The sequence below is a fragment of the Artemia franciscana genome, chromosome 9, assembly GCF_032884065.1.
Source record: "Artemia franciscana chromosome 9, ASM3288406v1, whole genome shotgun sequence".
Classification (NCBI taxonomy): Eukaryota; Metazoa; Arthropoda; class Branchiopoda; order Anostraca; family Artemiidae; genus Artemia; species Artemia franciscana.
In genome coordinates this window covers 50,802,394-50,830,280 of record NC_088871.1, presented here as the reverse complement: position 1 = coordinate 50,830,280, position 27,887 = coordinate 50,802,394, and the positions used below count along the sequence as shown (strand labels likewise).

At 32.8% G+C, this 27,887-nt stretch overlaps 1 protein-coding gene across 2 annotated transcripts; it reads right to left on the bottom strand.

The window, feature by feature from the left end:
* Positions 1–954: 954 nt before the first annotated feature.
* On the bottom strand, positions 955–26,680 carry LOC136031524 (E3 ubiquitin-protein ligase NRDP1-like). 2 transcript variants are annotated; one of them, XM_065711195.1, is made up of 5 exons: positions 26,492–26,680; positions 16,641–16,783; positions 15,193–15,574; positions 7,916–8,026; positions 955–5,809 (listed from the first exon to the last, which is right to left on the bottom strand). In XM_065711195.1, the coding sequence occupies exons 1-5, from the start codon at positions 26,579–26,581 to the stop codon at positions 5,471–5,473; spliced, it is 1,065 nt and encodes a 354-aa protein (XP_065567267.1). In that variant the 5' UTR covers positions 26,582–26,680; the 3' UTR covers positions 955–5,470. The 2 variants fall into 2 exon arrangements, with proteins under 2 accessions (XP_065567267.1, XP_065567268.1); XM_065711196.1 differs by lacking the exon at positions 7,916–8,026.
* Positions 26,681–27,887: the final 1,207 nt, after the last annotated feature.

Below are 27,887 nucleotides of genomic sequence, written 5' to 3'. Positions count from 1 at the left end.
ATTTAAATAAATAAAAAAAAATTATTGAAATTTGGCCTATAAGTTTTTTGTAGACGAGATGGGAGCTAATCAATATTTTTTACTCCGGATGCAAAACGTCAGAACTACCACTGTTACCACCTTGCCAATTCAGACAATCAGGTTTCATTTTCTCAGGGTAAATATTTCAGAGCTCATATAATTGACTTGCCAATAGAGTGAACGTACCACCTGATGTCTTTTTTTATTTTCTTTACGAAGATAATAATCGCTTCTATCGCAAATTCAAATTTAAGCCCTTTTTGATCTGTTCAAAATGAAAAAATTTCAATTAAAGTATGAGTTATCGGTCATTTTGCGGATGAAGGATGACAGATTGCCGAAGATTGTCCTTTTTGGCCAACCGTCTGGGGCTACACGGAAAGCAGGTCGTCCTCGTCTGGGTAGGGAGGATGTCATAAATAAAGATTTAAAGGAAATGGGAGCTTCCTGTGAGGGTGTAAAGAGGGAGGCCTTAATAGATTAATAGGCCTTAATAGATTAATAGGTCGTCCTCGTCTGGGTAGGAAGGATGTCATAAATAAAGATTTAAAGGAAATGGGAGCTTCCTGTGAGGGTGTAAAGAGGGAGGCCTTAATAGATTATGTTGGAAGAAAAGCGTGCGTAGCTGTGTTGGCCTCAGGTGGCTTGGTGCTGCAGTGAGTCATTAGTAGTTCTAGTAATAGTATCGGTCGTTTCCGACAAAATAATACTACGTTTTCTCAGTGCCAAAATTATTTATAGTTAGGTTAGGATAGGTTGGGTTAGGTAAAAAAAAAGCACTTAAATTTGAATTTGCGATAAAAGTGACTATTATATTCGTAAAGAGCCAGCAAAGCTTAAAAGAAAGTACAAAATACTTTTCTAAAAGAGCAAATTTAATTGCCCGATTCTCAATGCGCCTTCAGATAAATATAGGAATATATTTATCCTAAATAAAGGAAAAACATAGAATATATTTGCAAATTCATGAATACAGCACCAAATAACACCTTACTCTGAAAAATATAAATGTCTATTTTAACCATTTTTTGTAGGACTAACAGTACTTTTAGAAACCATTAAGTACGTCATTACTGCCTCTGAAATAGGAGGCTCAATACGCGTATATTTTTTTCGATAATTCTAAATCAATTGACTATCTCAGAATTTTCACACAATAGCTTTTTGGCTTGAATCGTTGTTTTTACCACAAAATGCTTGAAAAATGCCACTTTGCTACGGGACAGTCTTTTTGGCCAAAATAAATATCTATAATAACCGTTTATTTTGTAGGATTACCTGCACCCTTAGAAACGAATGTGTCACCGTAAAGCATTATTGCCCCTTTTGCACCCCTCTTCACTCCTAAGACATTCTTAGATATTTTTTTTTTAATATAATGATATCCAATTCCACTTCAACCACTTCTGACACTGGTTACAACGGTTCCACCGTTGAGGGATTAAATTTTAAATTGTTGAGAGGCAATTTTTCCAAATCAAGTGAAAATGACAGTGAAAACTAAAAAATTATCCATTTATTATCATAAAGCCAAAGATATACCTGCTTCTCTGGATAGGTGAATTATACAGACTTATCTTAGTTTTGACGGGATTTTTTTTTTTTGTAGAAACTAAATTTCAGCTGAAGGAGCAGAGAAACTGAGGTCTTGAGGTGATAGTTTAACCTTTTTCGTTGGTAAAAAAAGAACATAGCAGATCTTTTCAGTTTTTCATGAAAAGATCTTTTCAGATCTTTTCAGTTGTTTTATTATGTATAAATAGAAAAAGATAGATATTGATATTTTAGTCTCAGTGAAAAACCTTGTAGCACTTCATCCCCCCTTTTCTCCATCTAAAGTAAATTTCTTTGGCGACTCCCAGGGGGTTGAAAAAAAGCAGTTTTTCTGCTAAATTTTCATTTTATGGTGACGTTACGTAAAGTAAGGGGATCTTCACAGGACGATGTAAAGATTAAAGCTCTTAGCAGAATGAGATGACATTAGTAGTTGGTATTGAAATAAGAATTAAGATTCTTGTTACGAGTTTTAAGCAAGAGTTTCAAGTGGTTCTTAAAACAACAGTCTATCTTAAGCTAAACAAGATGTTCGACACTCTCAAATTTCAAACTGTTCAGCCACTTAAAAAAAAAATGTGTTTGAAGACCTTGGTATTATTTAAGATTCTTCTCTCAAGTTTTAGGCAAGAGTTTCAAGTGGTTCTTAAAACAACAGTTTTCTTGAGCTAAATAAGATGTCCGGCACTCTCGAATTCCAAACTTTTTGGCCATTTATAAAAGAAAAATATGTTTGAAGATGTTTTGAAAATATGTTTTGAAGAATAAAACCATTTTGGAGCTTATTGCCAATCAATCATTAACCACCAATCATGCAAACTGATAATTCGCATCGCAGAAGTTGAATTTTTTCTTTTTTAATCTTAGACAAATTTTAACCATGAATATCACCTGTTTGTTGTGGGTTTGAGCTGGACTCGCCAAGCTGAACATTTATAATCATGCCCGTGATTATACAAATCAACAAATATACTTATATCTGTAAACTGTCATTACCCTCTGACATACAGGGTCCCTAATTTCCGATAAGGAATCACTCTGCAAGTAATTTTTGTTAATTACTTCAGTTTAATTTTAGTGTTTTTTTGTAATTTGGGTGTCATTTTAAATAGAAGTATTGATCTGAATTTAGCAAAAATATTTTTTTGCACAGTAAAACTGCTAATAAGCTATTGCTTTACAAGTCATATTTAATTGCGCTGAACTTACCTCGAGAAAATTATGTTTCAGGCATACGACCTCAAAATATTACTTATAAGCCAAATAGATATAAATATAACATATTTGAAACCTCTATAGATACAAAAAAGCACTAAGAGGAGTATAGAGCAAGATAAAGTGAAAAACAAGAAAGAGAGATACATAATAGAAAAGAGAGAAAGAAACTCAAAGAATCCCTTCCAATAACTCCAACAATATATCTTATGGAAACCCTTCCCAGTTTCCGCACGAAAATAATCATCATTTTGAACAACCTAACATCGGATTAACTAACATTACATTACAAAAAAAAAAAAAAAAAAAAAAAAAAAAAACAATTAAACGTGAGTTGTTTATTCAATATACATTTACCGATATTTTATCCTTATAATTTTTAATTTATTAAGTTAACAAAGTAGAAACATTTAAAATGTATTCCGTTTTCATTTTTTAGTAAAGTGCAAATTATCTCATTGTTTAGAGAAGTAATGGAGGTTTCCAGCCCTATTTATGTTCATTTTTGCCGGTTTTGAGGTTGATTCGGCTATTTAATTTCTGTTAATTCTGGGTTTCATTTATTTATTCATGGCAATTTGTAGCAGTTTTACGCTTGGAAAAATTTTGAATTTATTTTTTGGCTTAAGGGTTTCTACTTTTCTTTGAAAACATTGTTTTTTGAAAAGAGGTTTAAAATTAATTTCTGTTTTATTTTAATGGCATTGTCTTTTTTTTGGAAAGATAAATATTTTATATCTTTGTTTTTTTCTATAAGAACTCATAGTTTGCCTTGCTGTTTGTGTATTGGAGAATCTTTTTCAACTATTTTTAATCCTGACAAAGATAGTATTTTGTCATCTAATTTTATGTCTCCTCAAGTTGACCAGAAAAACAAAGCTTAATACCATTCCCAAAAAATTCTATCTATGCTCTTTGACAAACTGCATACAATTACATATTTTTAAATATTTGAATTGTAAGAGCAAGATTGGTAATAGCAGTAGCCCCGAAAGTTTCAACGTAAGAGTAATTTTCGATATATTGCTGTGGTGTCTTATTGGCAGCCATACATACAGTTCCTTTTGATTAATTTTTAAGCAACATTAATTTTAAAATATTATGGACTAATTGCTTAATTGTGGGGGTTGACACATTCAACATCTCTAGAGACATATTTACTGGACCGTTCTACTATACTGAACAAAATGTATGCCTAAAACTTTTGACTGGATCTGTATGGAAAATGAATGGGATTCAGAGGAAGGCTGCTTGCTCTTCAATCTCTTTTGACTCTTAAAAAGAGTACTAAAAATTTTAGTTTCCAATCGAACTAGCAATTTCAAAAGTCAATATCTCTATATCTCTAGCTATTAAAGAGGGACGCTGCCTATAATACTACTTTTAAGTATATGAGGGGGTTCGCCCCCTCGTCAATACCTCACTTTTTACACAAAGTTCGAATTTTGTTCCAACTCTTTGTCCTTATATACTCTTTTGAAAACCTGCATGCATATAGTTGTTTTTTTTTTATTGAAACTCCCCCAAAAAGTTTCACCTCAATATCCTTAGTGGCATTAGTTCCAGTAACCGTAATGTTAGCATTAAATACATATAGTGCCTTCTTGTTAGATCAGGATCTACCGTAACTTACCCTTGAAGGTCCGATTATAATCTTGTTAAAGTAATGTCAAAGTTTAGGATTCTATAGTTGCTTAAACGGAAGAAAGCTGTCAGAGACGCTAGGCAATCTCTTTAATATTAAATATGTTAAATTAATGTTTAAATGTATTTTTTGTTTACTTTAAAAGGCTTACAAAAGGACTGAAATTGTGGTTCAACTCATTAAAGAGGCTACAAGCTACCATTTAGTTACATGAAGTTTAGCATAGTGTTCTGTAAATTGATTTGTATCAAAAATGTTTACAGTGTTTTATTCATCAAATTATTTATGCAAATTTAAGAAAATGGATACGAGCTTGTAAAGAGGTTTGCTCTGAAAACCCCATTTATATAAGAATAACATATGCAACAAGTCGAATGTTGCATATGTTCGACATGTTACAGATAAATACCTCTAACAAATAGAGATAAATACTTCTCTAGCAAACATGTTAGAGGTATAAAGTACACGGTAAACCTACTTTTGGTCATTGAAGGTCATTTATGTATTATTATTAAATAATAATAATAAATAAATGATAAATTACAAATATTTATGTGTAAACAATCATATTTGTGAATAAATTATTCATATACTGTAAAAAACAGAATAACTATGAATATTTGCTGAAACTAATTGGAGAAACTGAAAATTCTTTGCGCAAGGTTTTATTGGTTAGGACACTAAAATACACAGAAGTCCAAACACGCTTTAAAGTCCGTTTCAACACTTTAAAAATTCGAGGTAAGCACTTGAAGTGATCAATTTTATTATCTTCAAACGCAAATATGAAACTATACCAACACGAAAAGATCAAACACATTTTCTCAGGCTCGAACTTAAAACTTATGGACACTTATATAATTGGAATTAGGTTAAAACGCAGATTATCTTAATGCAATACTTGTTATCAAAAACCCTTCATTTGTTTCAGTGACTATCAAACAGTTCGTTGTCACAAAACTGTGTCAAATTGTTTCAACTAAACTGTGCGTTTAAACTGTGCTAAAACTGTGGTTTAGGAACTGTAAACAGTTCCTAAACCAGGAACTGTTTGATCTGTCCAACTGTTTGATCTGTCCAGGAACTGTTGTATATGTGCACCATGCTTAAGACTAAAAATCCAGGATTAATGACAAATAGGTCTTGGTCCATGTGAGCATTATCTGATGCCATTATAATAATCATTTTTATAGTATCTGGCATGAACTGAAATAATGTGACACGACAGCGATAGTCCTTCAATCGATCCCAGTGTGCTCTTCGAGCTTCAGGGAAGCGTAGACCAGGAGGCCATCGACTTTCATTTGAATTCTCAATCAGAGTCTTAACCATCTCCAAAGGACATCCTAAACCGGATAGCTGCTCTTTCACTCGCTTCAAAAAGAAAAATCCGTTTAGATTCTTAGAACAATATTTAACAAAATAAAACTCGGCTGAAGCAAATCCCACTATTTGCAAAAAGCTCAGTCTAACCAACTTATACTTGAACCAAAGTCAGGGAGGGGCAGTTGCCTCCAAGTCCTAGTAAATCACGCCCCTGACTAATTGGGATGAGTCCACTAAAAGACAAAAAGACAGCACTAAAAATTGATAAAGAATAAATATAGTAAAAAGAAGCCGAGCGTCGCTCTGTCCCTTGTATTGTTGCAGAGTATGTTATAAAATAGTATCAAGCAGTTTTAAGGGATTTTTCTGGGTGGTGGGGGGGGGGACAATTTTCTCAGTCCTTAAGTACTTCTTTGGAAAAGGGGGTTTGGATGGAGGGTTAGCTGGCCTATAATATTTGTAAAGTTCTATATTATGCTGAAACTGTTAGTTATATTTTCATTAAGATCCCTCGAGTTTTTGGGGGTGATAGGTAACATTTGATAGGTAACCTATAACCTAATGAATTTTATGTGTTTTAAATTAGCATCACTGAAGGTCACTGGAGGAAAAAATCAATTTAATAGCGGAAAATTCTAACCTATACTCAAAAAGTTGTATATTTCATGAATCGTGAGTTGACAAAGGAAAGATGAAAAAAAATAATATTAAAAGGTTTTTTTTTCTTTAAACTTTGTAGCACACTGTATTACAGCTCTTTCTCACCTTTAATAAACACTGGGACATAAATTTCAATCATAGATTCCCCTGATGTTAGCAGAAACATTTATGTAGGCATATTACGTAGGCCCTATATTTACTTGTTTGTTGCTCCTAAGGAGTGATTATTAAGCATCAATGTCTACGCAATAGAACTCAAAGCTGTAATAAAATTTGAATACTTAAAGGCGAGCACGTAACTACCGAGGTTATCAAAATAAAATTCATATTATTTTGTTTAAAAATATTAAATATAAAGTATTATATACTCTATTCCTTAGGTATATTCACCCATGAAAACTGCTATTTGCAACAATTTCTCTTTCAAGTTATTGAAAAATACTAAAATTTTAGGAGAGTGCTATACTTTTGTCGTTGTTACCAGATTAGGCCATGAAAATAGGCAGCATTAATCATTTAAACTCTACAACAGTTTATATACATTAAAAACTCAAATATTAACAGTCTCTCGATTCCCTTACAATCAAGAGGTGGGATGTTCCATTTATTTTGTGTTTTCTATTGACTCTTATTTAATATATCCAACTTTACAAGCTCTTCTCTCAACAGAGCTACAAGCTCTGTTGGGGGTTAGTATTTAAAGACATCTATACTTAAAAGCAAAATTAGCCTTCTTGGGCTATTTGGTCCAATTATTTTTTTGTTTTCACAGTCTTTGGTACAAGGAAAGAAACAATTAAAATTCAAAACATATGTTATCAATAACAAGAAAATAATTAAAGAATAGCGAAATATATACAATATTAACCATGGGGCTTACATTATAAACAGCAAGGAACACAAACATAGTAACAACACTAAACACAATTTGTGGATGGTGTTGGTCTTTCACAAATTTGCCAGAGGATTTGGCCAGAGACTAATATAATGAGTGGTTGATTTTTTAATTCCTATAACTTTTTGTTCAATGTCAAATTCTCATATTTTATTCGGCTGGTAGTTCAAAGTCATCATTATTGTTAGTACATTGCACTAATTCAAAACAACTCAGAATGACATACCGAAAGGATATATCTTTATTCTCTAAACTTTTTATTATGACAATATGTTATTGAGCAAAATAAATATGCTCTCATTTAAGCACTTTAATTCAAGCTAATATCTAAACTTCAGTGCAATTAAAAAATTCAAATTTGCAAAATATATATGACTGTTACATTTGGCTGAAGCTATTCATTCTAGGAGTTCTCAGGAATATTCAGACAGCTCTTTAGAGATTTTGGTTAAAACAGCTATCTTTGGGATAATAATCATCCAAATTGCATTTATCGCCAGTATTTGCAATTGATATGTGAGTTTTGCATGTGAGATTTCTGAGGAAAATATGTTTGAGAATTTTGAAACAAGGCTGTCATATTCAAGAAATAAAATTACCTTTAACACCCTATCGGAAGGTTGGGGAACAACGAGAGAATTAAACAATTCCTGAACATTCTGAACAGTGTTAAACTTTGTTAACCAGATGCTATCTGCAAATACTGTGCCCTGGAAACATAAAAATATTCATTAGCTACTTATTCGGTAATATTCGTTCACGAGTGTTTAGAAGTATATATATATATATATATATATATACATAATATATATATATATATATATATATATATATATATATATATATATATATATATATATATATATATATATATATATATATATATATATATATATATATATATATATATATACATATATATATATATACATATATATATATATATATATATATATATATATATATATATATATATATATATATATCTATATATATATATCTATATATATAAAAATAAGTTGTCTGTCTGTCTGTGGATGGATCAGGTGACGTCACCTGAAAAAACTGGATCAGGTGACGTCAAAACTGAAAAAACTAAAAAAAGGCAAAAACTACAAAAAAAACTAAAAACTAATAAAAAAAATAAAAAAGCCAAAAAACTAAAAAAACTAAAAAAAGGCAAAAACTCCAAAAAAAACTAAAAACTAATAAAAAAGCTAAAAAACTAAAAAAAAGGCAAAAACTACAAAAAAAAACTAAAAACTAATAAAAAAAATAAAAAAGCTAAAAAACTAAAAAAACTAAAAAAACTAAAAAAGGTAAAAAACTAAAAAAAACTAAAAACTAAAAAAAAACTAAAAAAAGGAAAAAACTGAAAAATAAGCTAAAATAAAGGTAAAAACCAATAAAAAACTAAAAAAAAACTGAAAAAACTGAAAAAAAGGCAAAAACTACAAAAAAACTAAAAACTAATAAAAAAAGTAAAAAAGCTAAAAAACTAAAAAAACTAAAAAAACTAAAAAAAGGTAAAAAACTAAAAAAAATAAAAAATAAAAAAAAACTAAAAAAAAGGAAAAAACTGAAAAATAAGCTAAAATAAAGGTAAAAACCAATAAAAAACTAAAAAGAAAAAAAGGAAAAAACTAAAAAAAATTTTCATCTAAAAAACTAAAAAAAACTAAAAAAGGTAAAAACTAAAAGAACTAAAAAAGAAAAAAATAAATGACGACACTCAAAGAGAAAGCGACCAGGACAAAAGGAATGTTCGATTAGCAATCAACAAAGCACCGGGACACAGGGAGTATAAATGACGACCAGGACATAAGTAAAAAAAAAAACTAACAAAACTAAAAAGAAGGTAAAAACTACAAAAAAACTAAAAAGAAAAAAAAAACTAAAAACTAATAAAAAAACTAAAAAATCTAAAAATCTAAATAAACTAAAAAAGAAAAAAAAAAGGAAAAAAATAAAGGAGAAAAACAAAACTAAAAAACGAATGTATATACAGACCGGTACACCGGGATACAAATGACGACCGGGACACAGGGAATATAAATGACGACCGGGACACAGGGACACAACTACAACGGGGACACCGGGGGAAACAGGGGGATATAAATGACGACCGGGACAAAAAAACTAAAAAGAAAAAAAAACTAAAAACTAATAAAAAAACTAAAAAATCTAAAAATCTAAATAAGCTAAAAAAGAAAAAAAAGGAAAAAAATAAAGGAGAAAAACAAAACTAAAAAACGAATGTATATACAGACCGGGACACCGGGATACAAATGACGACCGGGACACAGGGAATATAAATGACGACCGGGACACAGGGACACAACTACAACGGGGACACCGGGGGAAACAGGGGGATATAAATGACGACCGGGACACCGGGACAGGGAATGGTCGATTAGCAATCACCATCAACAAAGCTCAAGGGCAATCATTAGAATCATGAGGTATAGATCTGAATACAGATTGTTTTCCCATGGACCATTATATGTTGCATGTTCAAGAGTCGGTAAACCTGACAATCTATTTATATGCAAAGACAATGGGACAGCAAAGAATGTTGTATATTCGCAAGTTTTACGTAGTTAAAACCATATATATATATATATATATATATATATATATATATATATATATATATATATATATATATATATATATATATATATATATATATCTATCTATATTCACAGGTGGGACATAGGGACACAACTACAATGGCGCGTAACTATTATGGCGCGTAACGACTTACGCGCGCGGGGGGGCTTGGGGGGGGCGCGAAGCGCCCCCACCAACTAGGTGTTGGGGTGGCGCGAAGCGCCACCCCAACAGCTAGTATATATATATATATATATATATTTATATGGACAGACTGAGGTCCTCGACACGCACAGATTTCAAACCTGTACATACTCACAAGTCTCAGTGGTGGCAATTGATGAAAATTTTGGAGAGGAGGGGGGGTCAAAAAAGCATTTTTCAAAAGTTTTTAATAGTACCAAATAAATAACGATTGAACACAGTGCTGGCTATGCATATTCATCTCTTTGTTGAAGGAAACAAAATCGTTTTTAAAATTAACTGGGCATGCAATTACTTAAACAAATTAACTGTTAGAAAAGAGAAATTAAAACAATCTTTTTAGCAAGAATTATAAAAGGTGGATCAAAATTCCCGCATGTTCAAGGGTGTTTAAAAGACAACGTCAGAATTACTTTAGCCAATAGAATTTTGTGATTAAAAATCCTCCTCAATTTTGACAGCGTGTTTCAATCCTATTAAATATCCATGTCGGCATTATTCATTTATTTATTATTACGAATAGCGGTAAGCATCAATGCTTGTCGCAAAATTATTATGCCTTAATATTCTAAATATTAATATTAACCTTGTAAGTTATTGGACACAATTAAAGGCGATCAAACATTATGACAGAATATTAATTTTTTCCTAAAGCTGAAGACCACAAAAATCTAAAAATCTTTTTACAGTTTAACAATAAAACAATAAAAGCAATTAAAAACAATAAAACAATAATAAAGAAATTAAAAACCATAAACAATAAAAGCAATTCAAAACCAAAGAGGATTTTATTTCCAAAATACATTTTCGTTTCATTAGATTTTATTCCAATCAAGCAAGTCAGCTAGGTGAAGTTCTTGTATGTACACCATCAAAGCCTCTTGGCTCTGTAATTTTTCTTAATATATCATACATGTTCCATGTTGAATTCAATATTCATTACGTTTTTATATTGATATTTGTTTGAAGCATGTATATATATTTGCTGCAATATTGAACAGCAGCACATCAAAAAACAGAGAAGATTTAATAATTAATTTAATAATTAATTGATTTAATTATTAATAAGATTTAATAATTTAACTGATTTAATAATTCATTTAATAAGATTTAATTGATTTAATAAGACATATTTATACAGAAGAACAAGCTATAAAACTATTTGCAGTTTTTTCTAGTTATCAATTTTCTCCCTTTTCTGTCAGACAAGACAAAATCACATTCTAATAGATTTTTCTATCTCTGCGTGATGATTTCTCATCTATTCACAAGTACTGCATCAAGGATGCCAGGAATCTAAAACTTTTAACCAAAATTCCTTATATTTTCCCTTTTTTTTCAAAAACCCTTATGTCCCTCATAGACCAGTGTCCACTCCTACGAACTTTAAAATGAGTCCTTGCATACATAAATAAAGTTTATTTAAGAAATGCAGTTATTCATATATAATTTTATGGTCTTCTTGTAATGAATGCATAGTAATTTTATTGCAATTCCAACGTTGGTTTTGTTTGATAATAGTGCGGTTATTCCTCTACTAAACAAGAAAGTATGAGATCAAATGGTAGAGAAGGAAAAACAAATGCAGAAGGCGTGTGTGATCAGCAAGGTTAGTCAATGCAAAATGGGTCCATAGGAAATCAAAATCAGCCAGAAGAAAACAATTCGAAGATAAATTTTGCTTTAGAAATTGCAAACTTTCTAAAATAATTTTACCAACTTCGTCAAGGGGGGACTTTACTGTTGCCACCACTCAACGTCCCTGCAAACTGGGACTTCAAGATCCCAAAAATAGAGTCATCACAGGGGGTTGCCAAATAGCTTCATCAGATTTTTGTTTTTACCAAACGGTTTATTACACACTGGCAATAGATATTGTAGTTGTTACCTTACCACGCTATAACTTGCTATCACGAAAAAAAAAAAAAACCTGACTTCTTACGTTTCTAAAAAAAAATCAAGCAAAAATTTTGCTGTCAGCAAAATAACTCTAATTGAACTCAAAATTAAACTTGTCTTACATCATTGGATGTAGAAAGAAAGGCACAACAAAGTCATCTTTTCATTTCAAATAAGAGTGCTTGTTAATAAATAAAATAGTAAAATTGATTGCTTAAGGGTAGCTTTACTTTCTTATTAGGACAAATGTTAGCTATTCTCCCATTTTAACCACTTCCAACTTTAGAATTTGTTGCTTTTAACCAGTAACAATAAACGAATTTGTTTCACCTATGCATTTTTTATTCTTGCAATTTCTCATAATAAGTATAGAAAAGATTACTCTTCAAAAGGGTTTCTGTTTCATTGCAATTATAAAAAGTAACTTAGTGTCCAATGGTAAACAGTAACATTGAACTCAATTCAGGGGAACAATGGTATTTAAACCTTCCAAAGATTTCGATAAGTAACTTTTTCCTTATTACTATTCATAAAGATATTTTTTATATTTTCAGAAAAAAGAACAAAAAACCCCAACCCTAGAATTTGAAAAACACATTTTGCCTCCCACCAAATTTCTATGAATTTACTCCACTCAATTCCACTAAAACTCCTTGAATCGAATGACCATTTCATTGCTGCTGAATTTTCGGACCAAATCTGTATAAAAGTTTACCAGCAAATTAATTACTGCTCTTTGGAATCAGAGAATAAGTTCATAAATGCTTGCAAAAGGCTAGCGAGTTTTGTCAAGAGAGTTTCAAAGCACCCAAACGCTCGAGTTTTGATCGCAGGAGACTTCAATTGTGACTTAAGATAGTTCATCGCAAATAAAAACACAACTCCTTCTGAATTCCCTCCTCCCTTCCTACTCAGTTATTGCCAAAACAGAAACTTTAACGTTTATAGGTGTCCTGTCAGCAACTTCTAACCTTGATCATTTTATTGCATCTTTCCCCTGTGAAACTGTCGAGGTAATTAGAGACGGCTTTTATTCGGTTCACCTTCCGATAAAGTTGAAAATAAATGCTTCGTTTAATGCCTCTAAACAGCCAGATAAAAAGTGGCTTTATATAAAAGACTGGAAAAAAGTTAACCGCGAGAGGTTTCATTTGAATGCGACAGAATATTAAATAAAAAAAAAGTGTCTTTTCATTTGTTGTGCACACGGTGGGGCCTTAGTGAAAAAGAAATAGCCCTTGGACTTACCACCTATCTGGCAGAAATTAACCATGCATTAAAGTGTGCTGAAGCTTCAGCTGTCCCGTGCAAGCGTGTTAGGAAAGGCTCTCAATTTCAGGGTTGGTCAAAAACCCTTCCCTTATGTCCACGTGCGAAAATTCTAAAATTTGGCTGAATATTTGGATGGATTGTGGCAGGCCGAAGTCTGGGACTGCTAATGGTTTGCGGCTACGTTCTAAATATTTTTTGCTAAAGTGTTAAGAAAACATAAGGCGGATCTTAATGAGAAATACGCATATAAAATTGCAAAAAACCCTTCAAAGCTCTGGAAAAAATTTGAACCCCCTTGTGAATACATTTGTGCCAATAATATTCCTGAGCCTGAGTGGATAAACTATTATAAGCATGAGTTTTTTTTTCTCCCGATCCTGCCCTTGAATCAAAATTTGAAAAAGAATTAAGTACTTGAAAAAACGCGACAAAACTTTATAATTAAAACGCGACATTTATAATTAAGCCAAGTGATGTATTGTTTTATTGTAAAAAGCTGAAGAAAAGAAACTCCGCGGGAGTTGATGGAATTACTGCCAGACATTTTGATTATGCAAGTCCTTTTCTTTTTACCATTTATCTCTACTTTTTCAAATGTATATTGAAAATGAAGCTGTTCCTTATCAATTTTTAGTTGGTCAAATAACCCCTCTCCCAAAAAACAGCAAAAAGGACCTTACAGCATGTAATTCGTTCTGAAAATAACAGTTTCTCGTACTATTTTTAAATTATTTGAGCCAGTTATTTTGGATGAAATTGTTTCTAAATGTTATGTCCAACCCCATCAGTTTGGTTACCAACAAGGTATTAGCCGGGACCATGCCCTTTTTGCTTTAATGAATGTTCTTGCTGATGAAGAAAGAAGTAGATCCTAAATTATCCTTTGTGCTTTAGATATTGCTTGAGCTTTTGACTCTGGCATTTTTTCCCAAGTTTTACTTGAAGCGTATAAAAGAGGGGTAAATATTTGTATATTAAAATGCCTTCTGTACAAGTACCATCACCTTAAGTTAAAGGGGGGATCTTCTCTTTCTGATATTTTGAAAGAGTCAGTCAAGGTGGCCTTACCTCATCTTCTTTATTTAATAACTCTGTTTTACATGCCTAAAATTCTGTTAATTTTAGTTATATTTACCGAGGATTTAATTTGTCATTAATGACATTTGCAGATGACGTTTTGACCTTAGGTCGTACTTTTAGTGGACGTGAAAACACGTTTCATCAGCTTTATAATGAATATAAGGATATTGGATTTTCTTTCAACATAGAAAAAACTGCCATTGTAGCTTTCAATTTTAAAGAGACAAATGGCCCCCACTTTTTTATCTTAAGCTAATGCTCAAGTCCCTTTTCTCAAAAATTAGTTTACCTTGGAAAAAATAAGAAAGAAACAATGAAACTATCCCTTGAAAATTTGAAGAAAAAACAGAGAATTGCTTATGCTTCAATTGTATATTATATTAGAACATAGTTAAATTAAATCTCGCAAAGATTTATAATAGCCAAATTGCACCTCATCTCCTTTCTCTTTGTCCAGTTTGGCAGTGTTTAAGTGAACCTCAGAAACTATCTGTTTGTAGAATATTTTTTCGCTATGTTAAGTTCTTTTTCCGTTACCCTCCTTGGATTAGAAATAGTTACTTAATGAATAAAATCCGTCTAGTTTCGCCTATATGTGTTATTGATAAAAGAGTGCCTTGTATTCATTCTTCTATGTTGATAGTCTCTCATCCTTGGTCTGCGTTATTTATTTGATTGTCTCTTGGTGTTGATTTGTTTTGTATTCATTTATATTTTTTTTATTACTCCATCTTAAGGGCGTTTCACCCACTTTTCGTAAAAGATGAGTTGTAAATAAACTAAATTGAATTGAAAAATAAAGAATCACCTGATTTACTGCTTGACTTTGTCCAACTGTTGGTAACAGTTGCAAATCTGAACTGGTTGGCTTCTTCTCTTGGTTTACTTTTTTTAATGCATCAATTTCTGCTTTAAGTAAGTCTAATTCAGACTGCATCTTGGATATTTTTTCTTCCTGTTCTTTATTTTTTTCTTTATTTTCTTTTTGAACTATTGCCAATTCAATCTTCAGACTTTGTATACAGTTATGATTGCCATGTTCTTCAAAGAGTATTGTCATTCCACATCCAGATTGGCAATTAACAGGTCTTTTGGGGTTAAAAGTGCATTCGCGAAGGTGTGCTGCAAATCTTTCCAATGTCAATGAGGCAGGACATCCATGTGTCTGGTTGCTACAGCTCAAGGTTAATCTACGTAAAAAGAAATATATGGTAAAAATATGAATGTTATTACGCAGGATAGCAATGTTAGCTTAGAGCAATAATAAAAACTTCTAACTTTGAGAGTCATCTATGACTGTTCTGATAATTGTAAAATCTTCCCTTGTTCTGGCTTTGCATGCCCTATATATTTACTAAATCTTTGCATGGTTGCAGCAACTCTAAATTGCTGACTGAGTCCAAGGAAATATTGGGAATAACATACATGCCAAGAAGGCATTTAAGACGCAGAGGTATTTAATCCCTCTAAATAAACATAACTTGCCAAGAAATGGCACCCAAAGATTTCAGCGATTTGAAAATTGAAAAAGAACTCAGAACTTTCCCTGTAACCTATATGACACAGTTGAATGTTAATTTGAAAAGAAACAAAATCAGTGGAAATTACGACGGACTTGACAATTCCAATGTAGACTATGACTTCTCTTGAAACGGAAATCGAGACTGAATACCCCTTTACCACCTAGAAAAATCAGTACTGGGATAAATTCTGATAAGAAATCAAAAATTGTCAAATGACTGATCTCTGTAATACCCCCAAGTAGAAATCAGTTTCAACTCGAAATACCTGAGTTTGGCTTGTTTTCAGACCTTGTTAAAGTGGCTGATGTCCATTCTATTGATTTATTGAATATAATCAGTATCACAAAAAAAAGGGTGGTCTGAGTTTCCTATTATATTTCTTATGGTGTATAACCAGTGTATCTGCACAAAACTTTCTAAAGCACATTTTAGAAACAATGTATATAAAGAAATAGCCTATTTTCACAGGAATACAGTCAATCTTTTGCAAAACAAGTTAATCTATAGAAATCAGCATGAAAAACTGATTGAGAGGTACTATTCATTTACACTTTTTGAAGTAGAGTTGCAAGGAAGAAAGAATAAACTTCACTTAAACTTTGATTAAAATAAATCAACCTTAATACACTAAATAAAAGGTAAAAAAAAAATAAACTTCACAAAACTCATCTAGCCTAAGGTCTTTTAAAAATCAGTTTGTATATATCTGGAATATATAGAATTAAATAAATACCTAGACAGAAAATTTCTCAAGATCCTTGGAGCAGGCTTCAGAGCATCAATAGTTAAATTGGTTCTGTCTATAGGACAAGTCTGGCTTGATGTTAACCACTCAGTAATGCAAGTATTACAAAACACATGTTCACATATTGGAGCCTTGAATATAAATACATCAATTATACAGAGGCATATGGAGAAACATTAAGAATTGAAGTAAAGTTCAAGGAATCTCCCAGTATTAAAACTACAAATATATACAAGTACGCACTGAAACGCATTAAGGTATATTAGTCTGGTAAAAGTCCAATTTGTTTTTATGACCAATAAAGTAAAAAAAAATAAAACAGATAAATTAACTAACAAGTTTTGATAGAATGTTGCAGCAAGGGGATCAGTGTGATCCATTTCATATGTAGGAGGATATGAGTTTCACTTCCACTGATTGTTCATTTTTATAATAAGTTTCAATACTTGCCAAGAAAGCATTGATTATCCATAGAATCCATCCCACATTCAAGCAAAATGATTGGGATAAAAATCTTGTCATTTTTCATCTCTTGTAGTTGACAAACTTTCACCTCTAAGAGTTGATCCTTGTGTACTTAATTTTTGGCAGGTAAAATGTAAATTTTTATGTAGAATATTTAACTTAGGGATCAGACAATACTAAAGATTTTCCTGATTCTGGATATTTTTTGAAGATCATTGAATTTTGTTCATACTTTCATCTAGAATTCTTAAATCATAAGCATAATCTAAGTCCATAAAATTTTCCTCCCTGTTCAATTCTGTTCTCCCAATGCTTTTCCTGTGCTTCTTAAGAAAAAGTCCACAAAAGTGATCTATAGAAAGTGGGATATAACACAACCCTGCTTAACTCCTGATTTAATACAAATTCAGCAACTAACCTCATTCCCTACCTTAACTACAACAGAACTATTCTCATACTCATCACTAATCACTTTAATGTATATATCTGGTATACCATGCAAGGATAAGACATTCACTAAAGCTCTGTATGAACTGTATCAAATGAATCAAACAATCCTCTAATTGTATCAAACTGTATCAAAGGAATCTAATTGTATCTAACTGTATCAAAGGAATCAAACTCTAAATTTGTCAAGATTGCTCCAAGCTGCAATTTAAGGTAACTTAAGGTAAGGTAATGAGTTTCAGACTCTTTTGTCCTTGCAGTCACTATAAGAAACTCATTTACCACATTACCAGTACCTAGGGCCTTATTATTCTTTAATCGTTATAGTACTGTTTCTAAATCTACCTTGCAAAACACATCTTCCTTCAGATCAAAGGAATTATGAACTTTTCATTTTCCTTTACATCTTTTTTTGCATCTTTAGCTTGGTTTTATACATTCTCAAAATGTTCTACCCATGTCTATGCCTATTGTAATTTGCTAAGAACCTGCTAAATTGCTAAATTATTGATTTCATTTATTTTCTGAGTGAAGGGAGCTGAAGCTCTTAATATTCCTTTTTTTAGAGGCATATTTTTGGTTTTTCCTCTAAGTTTATTCTGTGGTAGGAGATTCCGCAATTTTCTTTTCTTAACTCAATGTTCCCAAGTTCTTCAAGCCCCTTCAGGGAAGGGGGCCAATCATCTAATTGGCTTTCAGAATCTGATATTCCTATTTTGTATCTCCAATATCCAATGATGATAGCCAGAATGATATCAAGATTACTGTCTCAGTCCCAAATCTCCAAAACTGATACCCAGCCAAATGATGATTTTCAGACAAAGAGCAGAAAACAGAAACGTAAAAAGCCTTCTAAAAGTCCTCCTGAAATAATTGGAATCTCAAACTTAGTCCCACCTATGAAGATAAAGGACAAACCCATTATCCTTTTTACTCCAACAGTAAAAGACAAAACATTTTGTAACAAAAATGTATCCAACATTCGAATGAATCTTTTCAAAACTTTTAGATGTATCTTCATTGTGAATGTAAACAGAGATGGTTTGTTAACAGTTATGTTCTTTGACAGAAATGAAGCCTGTAAAGTTCTTAACCTATACAAAATTGGTAATATCTCTGAAACATAAGAATGGTGGAAACCACAGAAATATTCAAAGAAAATAGTATTGTATAACATACCATTAGAACTCTTAACTGAAGACTTGAAAGATGGTTCTATGAACAACAAGGGGGAAATACTGGAGGTTCTTGAAGTTCATTGCATGGGCAAGCCAGATTTTAATGAACTAATAAGCAGTAAGAGTGTCCTCTTTATCTTACCTGTCAGTTCCCAATTTGACCCGATTTTCCTTTTTGGTCAGCTAATAGCTCATAAAACATACAAAGAAAAGCCTCTCCAATGCTCAAAATATTTTAAGCTTGGTCACTCATCTAAGTACTGTTCTTGCCCTGAATTGGGGCGCCCCAATTGCCTCAGTAATCATTTCTAGTTTACAGAAAGTTTATGTACTGAAGGTCCTAAATGTACAAATTGTGATGTTAGTCATCAATCAACAGATCACAATTTATGTCCAAAACATGTTCAATGGGGTAAACTTTTAAGGATTGCCCAGCAAGAAAATGTTCCTTTCCCTATAGCTGTAAAGGAGCTGGCCAAGCTCTCCAAAGTCCTATCAGGTCTAAGATCTAATGAGGCTAAGGAAGTGAATTTACCCCTTCCTCCAAAGCCCTAGCTACAGGTCCCCCCAAAAAAACAAGATCAGGCACCAATACCTCCTATAAAGACATCTCTCCCACAGTTGGCTAGGGAGCAACCTAATGTTTCAGAGTTCAATTGATTCAATTGAACTCTTTCAATCAAACATTGCAATCAATGTTTCAATTGATTCAGGGTTCAAGGTTTGAGGACATCTTTTTGGATTGAACCTATTACTAATATTTGGTAAAGGATTATCATAACTACCTGACCCATAGCCAATATTTTCATAGTAATTAATTCACTGCCCAAAGAATAAAAAATAAGCGGATTATTTTCAGACTTTAGTGAAAATTCCCATGGGAACTGTGAATTCTCTTACTGATATTTTCATGACCTATGTATGATATAGGTCAGGATTAAGCAGTTGCGAAAATAATTATAATTTTCGATATTATAGACAATTGCGTTACAATAAAGGGGAGAGGAGAGAAGTAAGCAGAAGGGTGGGGGAGAGCTGTTCGCAAGAACCGTGGTACCCACCAGGCTTGTCCCTTAAATTGCAGGGACAAGATAGACACCCTCCAACGCTTCCTTTACTTGTCTCGCAAGTGAACCTTCAATCTAGAGAAAATGGGAACTGGTAATTGGTGCAAAGATGAACTTTTCTACAATCCTATCCTGTGCTTTGTACAGAAAAATCTTGCTAACGGAATTTTACCCAATACAAAAAAAGAGTACATGGCCGATTTCTTCAAGTCTTCTTCTCTATGTGAGACCCGTATATTGCTTTTTTTTAAAGGTTTTTCCAAATGAAGTCCCATCAAAGCGCGTAGGAGCCAATGCTGCATTGAACTGTGCTTTGGACATTATTTCTTTGCTTGTAAAGTGCGATTCCTAGAACATGAAGCTTCTGGACTTTATTATCAAATGTCCCAGTGAAGTGCCAATGATCCCTGTTGATGCCTTCAGTACCATCAGTGCCTAGGTGAACTCTTGTCTTGAACAGCTGCGTGATATTGCGTCCAAGGTTACTGAGGGACAGTCTAAGCTTGTAACCCCAACTCAAAATACAAAAAAAACATCCTACACTGTCATTGTAAGAAACCCACCACTGGAGCTCAGTGACCCTATCCTTTGCATGAAGAAGCTCAAAACGTTGCATGGTCACAACAGGATTGTGACTCTGAAATCTAAGCCACACAGCAGAAGCTAGGTTGTGATGGTATGTGATAAGCACTCAGTCAATACGCTGGCTGCAACTGTTACTAGCTCCATTCCAAATATTGAAATCAAAGTAATTGATGAAAAGCCTTTAGCAGTTGTCCGTGAAATACCCCATAACTATTCAAGAGCTGATTTAGAGGCAACAGTAGAGGGACTTATTAGTGCTAATCAAATCGGCAATTCTCGCACTTTTCGCATTGAGGTTTATCAACAAAGCCGCTCTGAACGCGATACTGGATTCGGAAATCCGTATTGGGAACGAAATTTTTCGCGCTAAGCCCTTTCAATCCATTCCAAGTCAATACTTTGCTGTCAAAGTGCTGATCACCTGATTGGAACTTGTCCCTGCTCACCAGCACATCCCAAGTGTTCCAGATGTTCTGGCCCTCATGTGAATTCCAAGGAAAACCCTTGACAAAATGTGCAAATTGTACTATAGAACAATTCAGTTTTAGTCCAAAATGCAAAGTTCTCTGATCAGCTCTCAACAATGCTGATAAATGAATGCTCAAACTCTGTTTAGCTTTGTGTCCCTATGGTCCTTGTGACAAGAAATCCTGGGATCATGTTATAAACAGTGTAAAGCATTCACCTCCAATTAATTTGTCTCTTTGGCTATGTGACTTCATTTCTCATTATAAAAATATTTTGCTTTCATTTAATATTAATCTCCAAAATCATTTTACAAAGCTTGTCAACTCAATCCTCCCAATTCATATCAACCAATCTCAAGTGTTATTGGTGAAATCTGGTGTTATACTCCGAGCTCTTAACCAATTGAATAAGTCTGAGTCTCTCAATAGTGATGGTCTTTGCTTCAACTTTTTTTCTTATGATTGTCCTGAACTGCTGAAGCATTTGCAGTTATTGTTTCAGATGTGTTTGGCACAGTCCATTGTGCCAGATAGCTTTTTGTCCGGTTGTATATCTCCCATAGTCAAGAGGGGTAGAGCAAACCCCAGTGTTTGCTCTAATTACCGTCATATCACTGTGTCTTGTTAGTAAGCTATTTGAATATGTACTGCTACCGGCCATTAACTACAAGTGCAATATTACGCCCTTTCATCTTGGTTTTAGAAAAGGTATGGGCTGCGTTCAAGCTCACCATATTGTGGGTTGGCTAATGAAACAAACTGTTGTCAAAAAAGTACCCTGTATTGTTTGACTGTTGACATATCTAGTACTTTTGACAATGTAATTCATTCAAATGCTTTGTTTTCTCTAGCAGCCTAGCAGCAACCTTTCTATTGTTTCTGTGCTTAAGTATGGGTATGCTAATTCTTCAGTTGAGGTGAAGAGGAATCATACTGTAGGGGAGTATATTCCTGTTAAAAAAGGTGTTTTGCAAGGAGCTGTGTTATCCCCCAGCATATTTAAATGGGTTTTAGCTTTGTGTCTCCAACAGCTTCAATTGTTAATTTTTTATAATGATAATTTAGGCATTAGTCACATTGCATATGCTGATGATGTTCTGCTTCTTAGCCGGACAAAACATAGTCTAATTACCAACTTTGACCAGCTTTCAGCCACACTATCCATAGTAGGCCTTTCAGTTAATGCCTCCAAATGTGAGTTTTTGTGTTTTGGGAGTCCTCTACCAGCATCACCTCTTTGCTTGGGTTCTTCAACTATACCATGTTCAGCAGGTAGTAAATGGTTGGGTCTCTCTTTTTCCATGTCACTTTTGTCTACTTGCTCTGCTATTACGTCCAGCGTGCTGAAAAGTATGCGGGTTGGTTACAGAAAAATTTCACCAAATCATGGCTGGTATAACCAAAAAGGACTATGCTGTCTTTATTCTAGTTTTTGTGCCCTGCTGTTTTTTATCTTTCTGGTTTTGCTTTCCTCCTTTGCAAAAAGGATACAAAGAAATTACGCTCAGAATATTTTAAGTATTGCAATTATTTGCTGTGTCTGCCTTGGTGGCATCAGAATCATGCGGTTGTTTCTAAATTTGACATCATTGATGCGCCCTTGCGACTGAAACATTTATCTGAAGATATGTCTCTTAAAACTCAGCAAATGATTGGTGTTTTTGACCCTCTTTGGCCATTTTTTGAATTGAGGTAATTTATTCATGTTGTTATGTTATTTATGTTATTATTTTTTTTTTTTTTTGTGTTTACTCCACAGTTTAATATATTTTGTGGGTTATAAATAAATTATTATTTAATGTTGTTATAGCAAGTCCAGCCCTCCACAATCCTAGAACTAATCCTAAATCTTGGTCTGAAGGAGTGGTAGCTTCTCCTAATATTTGTACGCCAGCCTACACTATGCAAGATACACTATGCATACACTATGCATATCCCTTTACTGAGTCCCCTCAATGGGAAATGAGTCCACCAAGTTGTCAAGTAGAACTTATATCAATTGATAAAACCTGATGCCTAACTATAAGATCTGGACTATTTTGGCTGAACAGATCTCAAAGGCATACCCTAATTGGAGAAAAATAAATACAGATGGATTTGTCCAGAGGGAGAGAGCTGGAGCAGGAGAATGTATCCCATCCCTGAACTTGAACATCTACTCTCCCGTTAGCATCTTCTATTTTGTCTACTGAATTATGTGCCATTTGCCTGGCCTTGGATAAATATTATAAATTATAAAATAGAATTTGAAAATATACACTGTCTCTCTGACTCCAAATCATAATTACTATTGCTTTAAAATATTAATAGAATTGGCAATGACAAGGATTTAAATAATATTAGAAGACAGCTTCTTTATCTTATGACTAAAGGCAATGATATGTATTTCCAACATGTTCCAAGTCATAAAGGCATCAAATATAGTGATATGGCTTATTCTCTAGCAGTAAATTATCAGGCAAAGATCCAATGTTAATCACAGTAAATTATTTTTATCCCCATTTCATACTAGATTAAATACTGTGCTATATAACCAATGAGATCAGGTGCCTTATTTCTAAACAGCTTGTTATTTAATTGGAAACTACATCATTCCCCTTTATGCCAAATCTGCTTCTCAACAGATGAAACAATTCAACATGCATTATTTGATTGTCAGGCTCAGAGTGAGGAGACTATTTTTCTAAAGTGTTTCTGCTCCTTGGCTAGGATTCCAAATATTTATACAGCTATCCTGAATTCTAACCTCTCCTGAGATATTGATTGCAAGATATTTAAGGCATATATTAATATATTAAAGAAGAGAAATATTGTTTAGTGTATATTAAAGCATGAAGATATCAATTTAAAAGGATATGATTTAGGTTTAGATTTTGATTGAGCAGAAGAGAGCAGGAGAGTAAGAAGAGCCATTTTTGTACTGGCCAGCCTAGTGGCCTAAAACTGCTGGGGACAGGTAGCTCAGGTACCCATACTTCCCATCATCAATAATAGTGTATTATTGTATATAACAGTTTGTACTCATTGATTGCTGACTGGAGGAGAATAGTGCTTCCAGCAGCTAGCTTTTCAAATGAAGTAGTCAAAGAGGTGAAAGGACTTGATGATAGTCCATATACCTCTCTATAATTTTTGGAACTAGAACTGGAGTGGAATACTAGGCCATGTCAATGGATTTTCCTAAATTTACGAAATGTATTTTGAAAGTCTTTGAAGCATAATATAGTGGGATTGAGCAAATTTTTAAAGCTAAAAACACTTCTTATGCTTCATTTAAGTAGAAGATCTAGTAGCTTAAATTAGCTAAGTAGATTTAGTAAGATTTAAGCTACTAATGGAAGTTGAATGTAGTCAGATCTATAAATATGACAATTAAAATGATCAGGCAAAAGATAGACTAGTTCTGAAGGCCAAACGACTGCCACAATGGGGTTGAAGAAAACAAAATACACACATGAAAAAATACAAAAAGACTTCTAATCAAGCAACAGCTTATTTGTAGAAGCGTTTGTTTCAAGGATAAGGCTCCTTGCTTTGCCATGTATCTCAGAGAACAACACCAGAGACAAAGAAAAGGTTGACACCCACAAAGAAGTACAATAAAAAATTAATGACTGAAATAAACAATGAACCCTAGGTTTACAATCAAACCAGGAAAATGTACAATAATTCCAAAATTCTTTGATGTGTTTATCTTAATTAGGTTAATTCAGTGTACAAAGGAGAGACACTCATAATATACCAGAGCTGAATATACCAACCTCTAGGTATACTGATAAAACCCTTTGAAGGAAAAGGTTCTGACAGCAGAGAGCAAGCCTGGGAAATTCACAACATGAAGTAGCTAGGATTTAAGTAGTCTATCTAGAATTTTAACCTCAATTTAGTTACAGGAAAAATAGTCTAAATAAGAGTGATGCCAAAAGAGGTATGCTATATAAGCCATATCTGAAATAAGAAAAAAGCATATCATCTTTTAGTGTTTATAGGGGGCTTAGAATTGAATTAATGCCAAAACAATTGGAAAGAATATAAATGAAGCATGAATTGGAATGCTACCTTTATTTGCAGGTCATATATTGAAATATTTCCTAGCTTTTAGCAGGTAATGAGTAACTGGTTTAGTAGCCTGATGGTCTATCAAAAAATAGCATAGGAGGTCTTGTTACTAGGGCTATGTTTGATACCCTTAAAGGGTAAACAGTATTGTACAACTAGTATCACTCTATAGAGATACATGTTAAGAAGGTAATTCTTACTTCATAATATGCATTATAATCTTAGCTAATATATTTGCAGCAGGAGAACCTTTATCTTCACTTCTTTCCTTGTTTATCTAGTTTTTCTAAGAGATTCATGAATTTGTAAGAACCTACATTTTAACAGAGTATTGGCTATACTCTATCCCCTCATGTGCAAATACAACCCCAAAGTTTAATTCTGAATCCAAATATGACCTTCATTTGCATGACAAATGAGCTTTACCCCTACAAAGTGCAAGTGTATTCCCAGATTTGGATATACTTAGGGGTGGGGGTAAAGTTCATTTGTTATGCAAATAAAGGTTATAATTCAGAATGTAATTAAGAGTATTTATATATTACCACATAAGGGGATTGGAGGTATATATTTTGTTTATATATATGTTCTGAACAACTCATTAATTTGTCATAAAAATCAAGGAAAAAAGTAAAGATGAAGGTTCTGCTGCAAAATATGGTAAAATTCTTGTTAGTTGAATTCTTGCTATCTCAGAAAGGGTTTATGTTAAGACTAAAGTATGTCCCAGGAAGGTATTTTGAAGCAATGTCCTCTACTCCTCCCTCTAGAGGGCCCTGACTTTTGATGACCTTTAAAAATATGTGTGTTATAAAAGTGAAACCTTACAAAATAGATCTTCCACTTAATTAAAGTACAACAAAATTGTTTTCAGCTTCATAACTTTACTCAATTCCATTTCATTAGGTTTTAAAGATATGCAATTACCTTTCCTAAATGTTGAAAAAAAAAACATTGATAGCCTATGGCTCAAAATTCTTCTCAAATAACATGAATTGCATTTTCAGAACTAAAGGCACAGAAAAAACAACTAGTAACTGAAAATTAAGGTAAAATGTTGTTTTGTCAAAAATTGAAATAGGTATAGACCTATCATGTAGGCAAATTTAAGGGCCCTCTAGAGGGAGAAGGAGTGGAGGTGGTTACTTTGAAATACCTTCCCAGGACATACTTTAGCTTGTAGACCCCTCCCTGAAAGTTTTATTTTCTTAACCTAAACCCTTTCCAAGATAGCAAGAAGTCAATTAACTAGAATTTTACCCAAAATATATTAGACTAACTAGGATTATTCTGTATATTATGAAGTAGGAATTGTTTTCTTAACATGTCCCCTTGTGTGGTGGCTAATTCAAAATCTAAAGAGATTCTAATACCATACACCTAGGCTATTTCAAATTATAATGTCTCCTTTGCAACTGGCCAACAACCCAGCAAAATTCAAGTCAAAAGTAAGGAAAATCAGACTAAAACTTCAAGTTCTATTAGTTCGTATGCCATATTAAAAAAAAAAAAAAATTAAAACAGCCTTTGCTAAATAAGTAGCCTGTTAGATGGTCAAATAACCTACAAACCTGAACAGGGTCTTCCAAAACAAATGTGCAAATAGAACACAGCAGATCTTCATCAATGTCTCCCGAAAATCTTGCTGTATCTATTCCCATTTCAAATGCTAACTTATACGGATTAATTCAGATAAATTCAATGAAAATTTATACAATAGTCACGCCAACTGGTTCCCAGTAATCCTTTCTTTCCCAAATTCTAACAGTGTTTGTATTCTGACGAACTTTTAAATTCAGGAGTTTCGGGGAATTCGGGTGCGAAAAAGTATTACAGGAAGCACACGAAAGTTCAAGATTTCATGGTTCTTATCCAAAACCAATATTTGATATCCAATTCAAAAATCCTATATGTAAAAATAATATGCAATAGGAAGATACATTGTAAAAAATAAACTTGACTTAGAGACTTGCAACGTGCAAAGAGGGGCTAAGCTGAGGTTTTGAGTTTGGAGTGAGATAAAAAAAAAGCTGAAAATATTTCTAGTCGCCTTTAAATAGTCCAGAGAACTAATAGCCCTCAGTTTATCCCATTGAAAATAGCCGAAGTAGTTTTGTTTCCGTTTTGGAAGTATAAAAATCAATACCATAGAGGAGGATCAGCCAACTTCAAAGCCACAAGGACCCCAAAAGATGAGTCCAAATGCTTTTTGCCAAAGAAGAATCCGATTTGAATTACTTTTAATGTATGTCTATCAACTTTACTTTTGCCCTAGGATGATAAAATATCATCATTAGGGGGGGGGGGGGGGTAATAATAAATTTTATACATCTCCAAAAAAGTAAAGCCAGCTTTATATCTCACAGAAACTGTCTGTCTTGGTTTTAGTCTAATTAGTCCTAGCTCTCAATTTTTCAATCATAACTTGACCTAGTTGTCCTTGTACGAATAAGTTTTCTATGTGTCTAAACGGACCATAAGCTTGCTCCAGTTTTGTTTTCCTGCTCAGCAGGGCTTTTATATTCATAAAAAAATTAAATGCTTTTACAAAGTAGATTCTAGAATGAAAGCCTAGAATTGGAACTTTTAGCTGATAATGGATTTTGCTGATATTGTTACAAAAAATACAAATGTGTTTTAAATATTGCTGAAATGAACTCTCATAATCTATTACCTTATGTTTGTATATACATTATCTTTGTTACTTTTTTTAGTCCGAAAACGTAGCTTTTTTGTGTTTATTTTAAGAAAGATGACTAAAATAAATCATATAAGGGCAATAATCAAACATAGGCCAACCATATTTTTATTAATTCAAAAATATTGAGCATTCTTCGACAAATGGACAGGAACTTATAATTGGAATGATGCTAATATAAGCAAAGAATATAAAGCTATGAAAATCACAAAAATGATTCTTGTCTTTTTTTTTGGTTTACCAAAAACAAAATGGTTGTGAATTTCTTT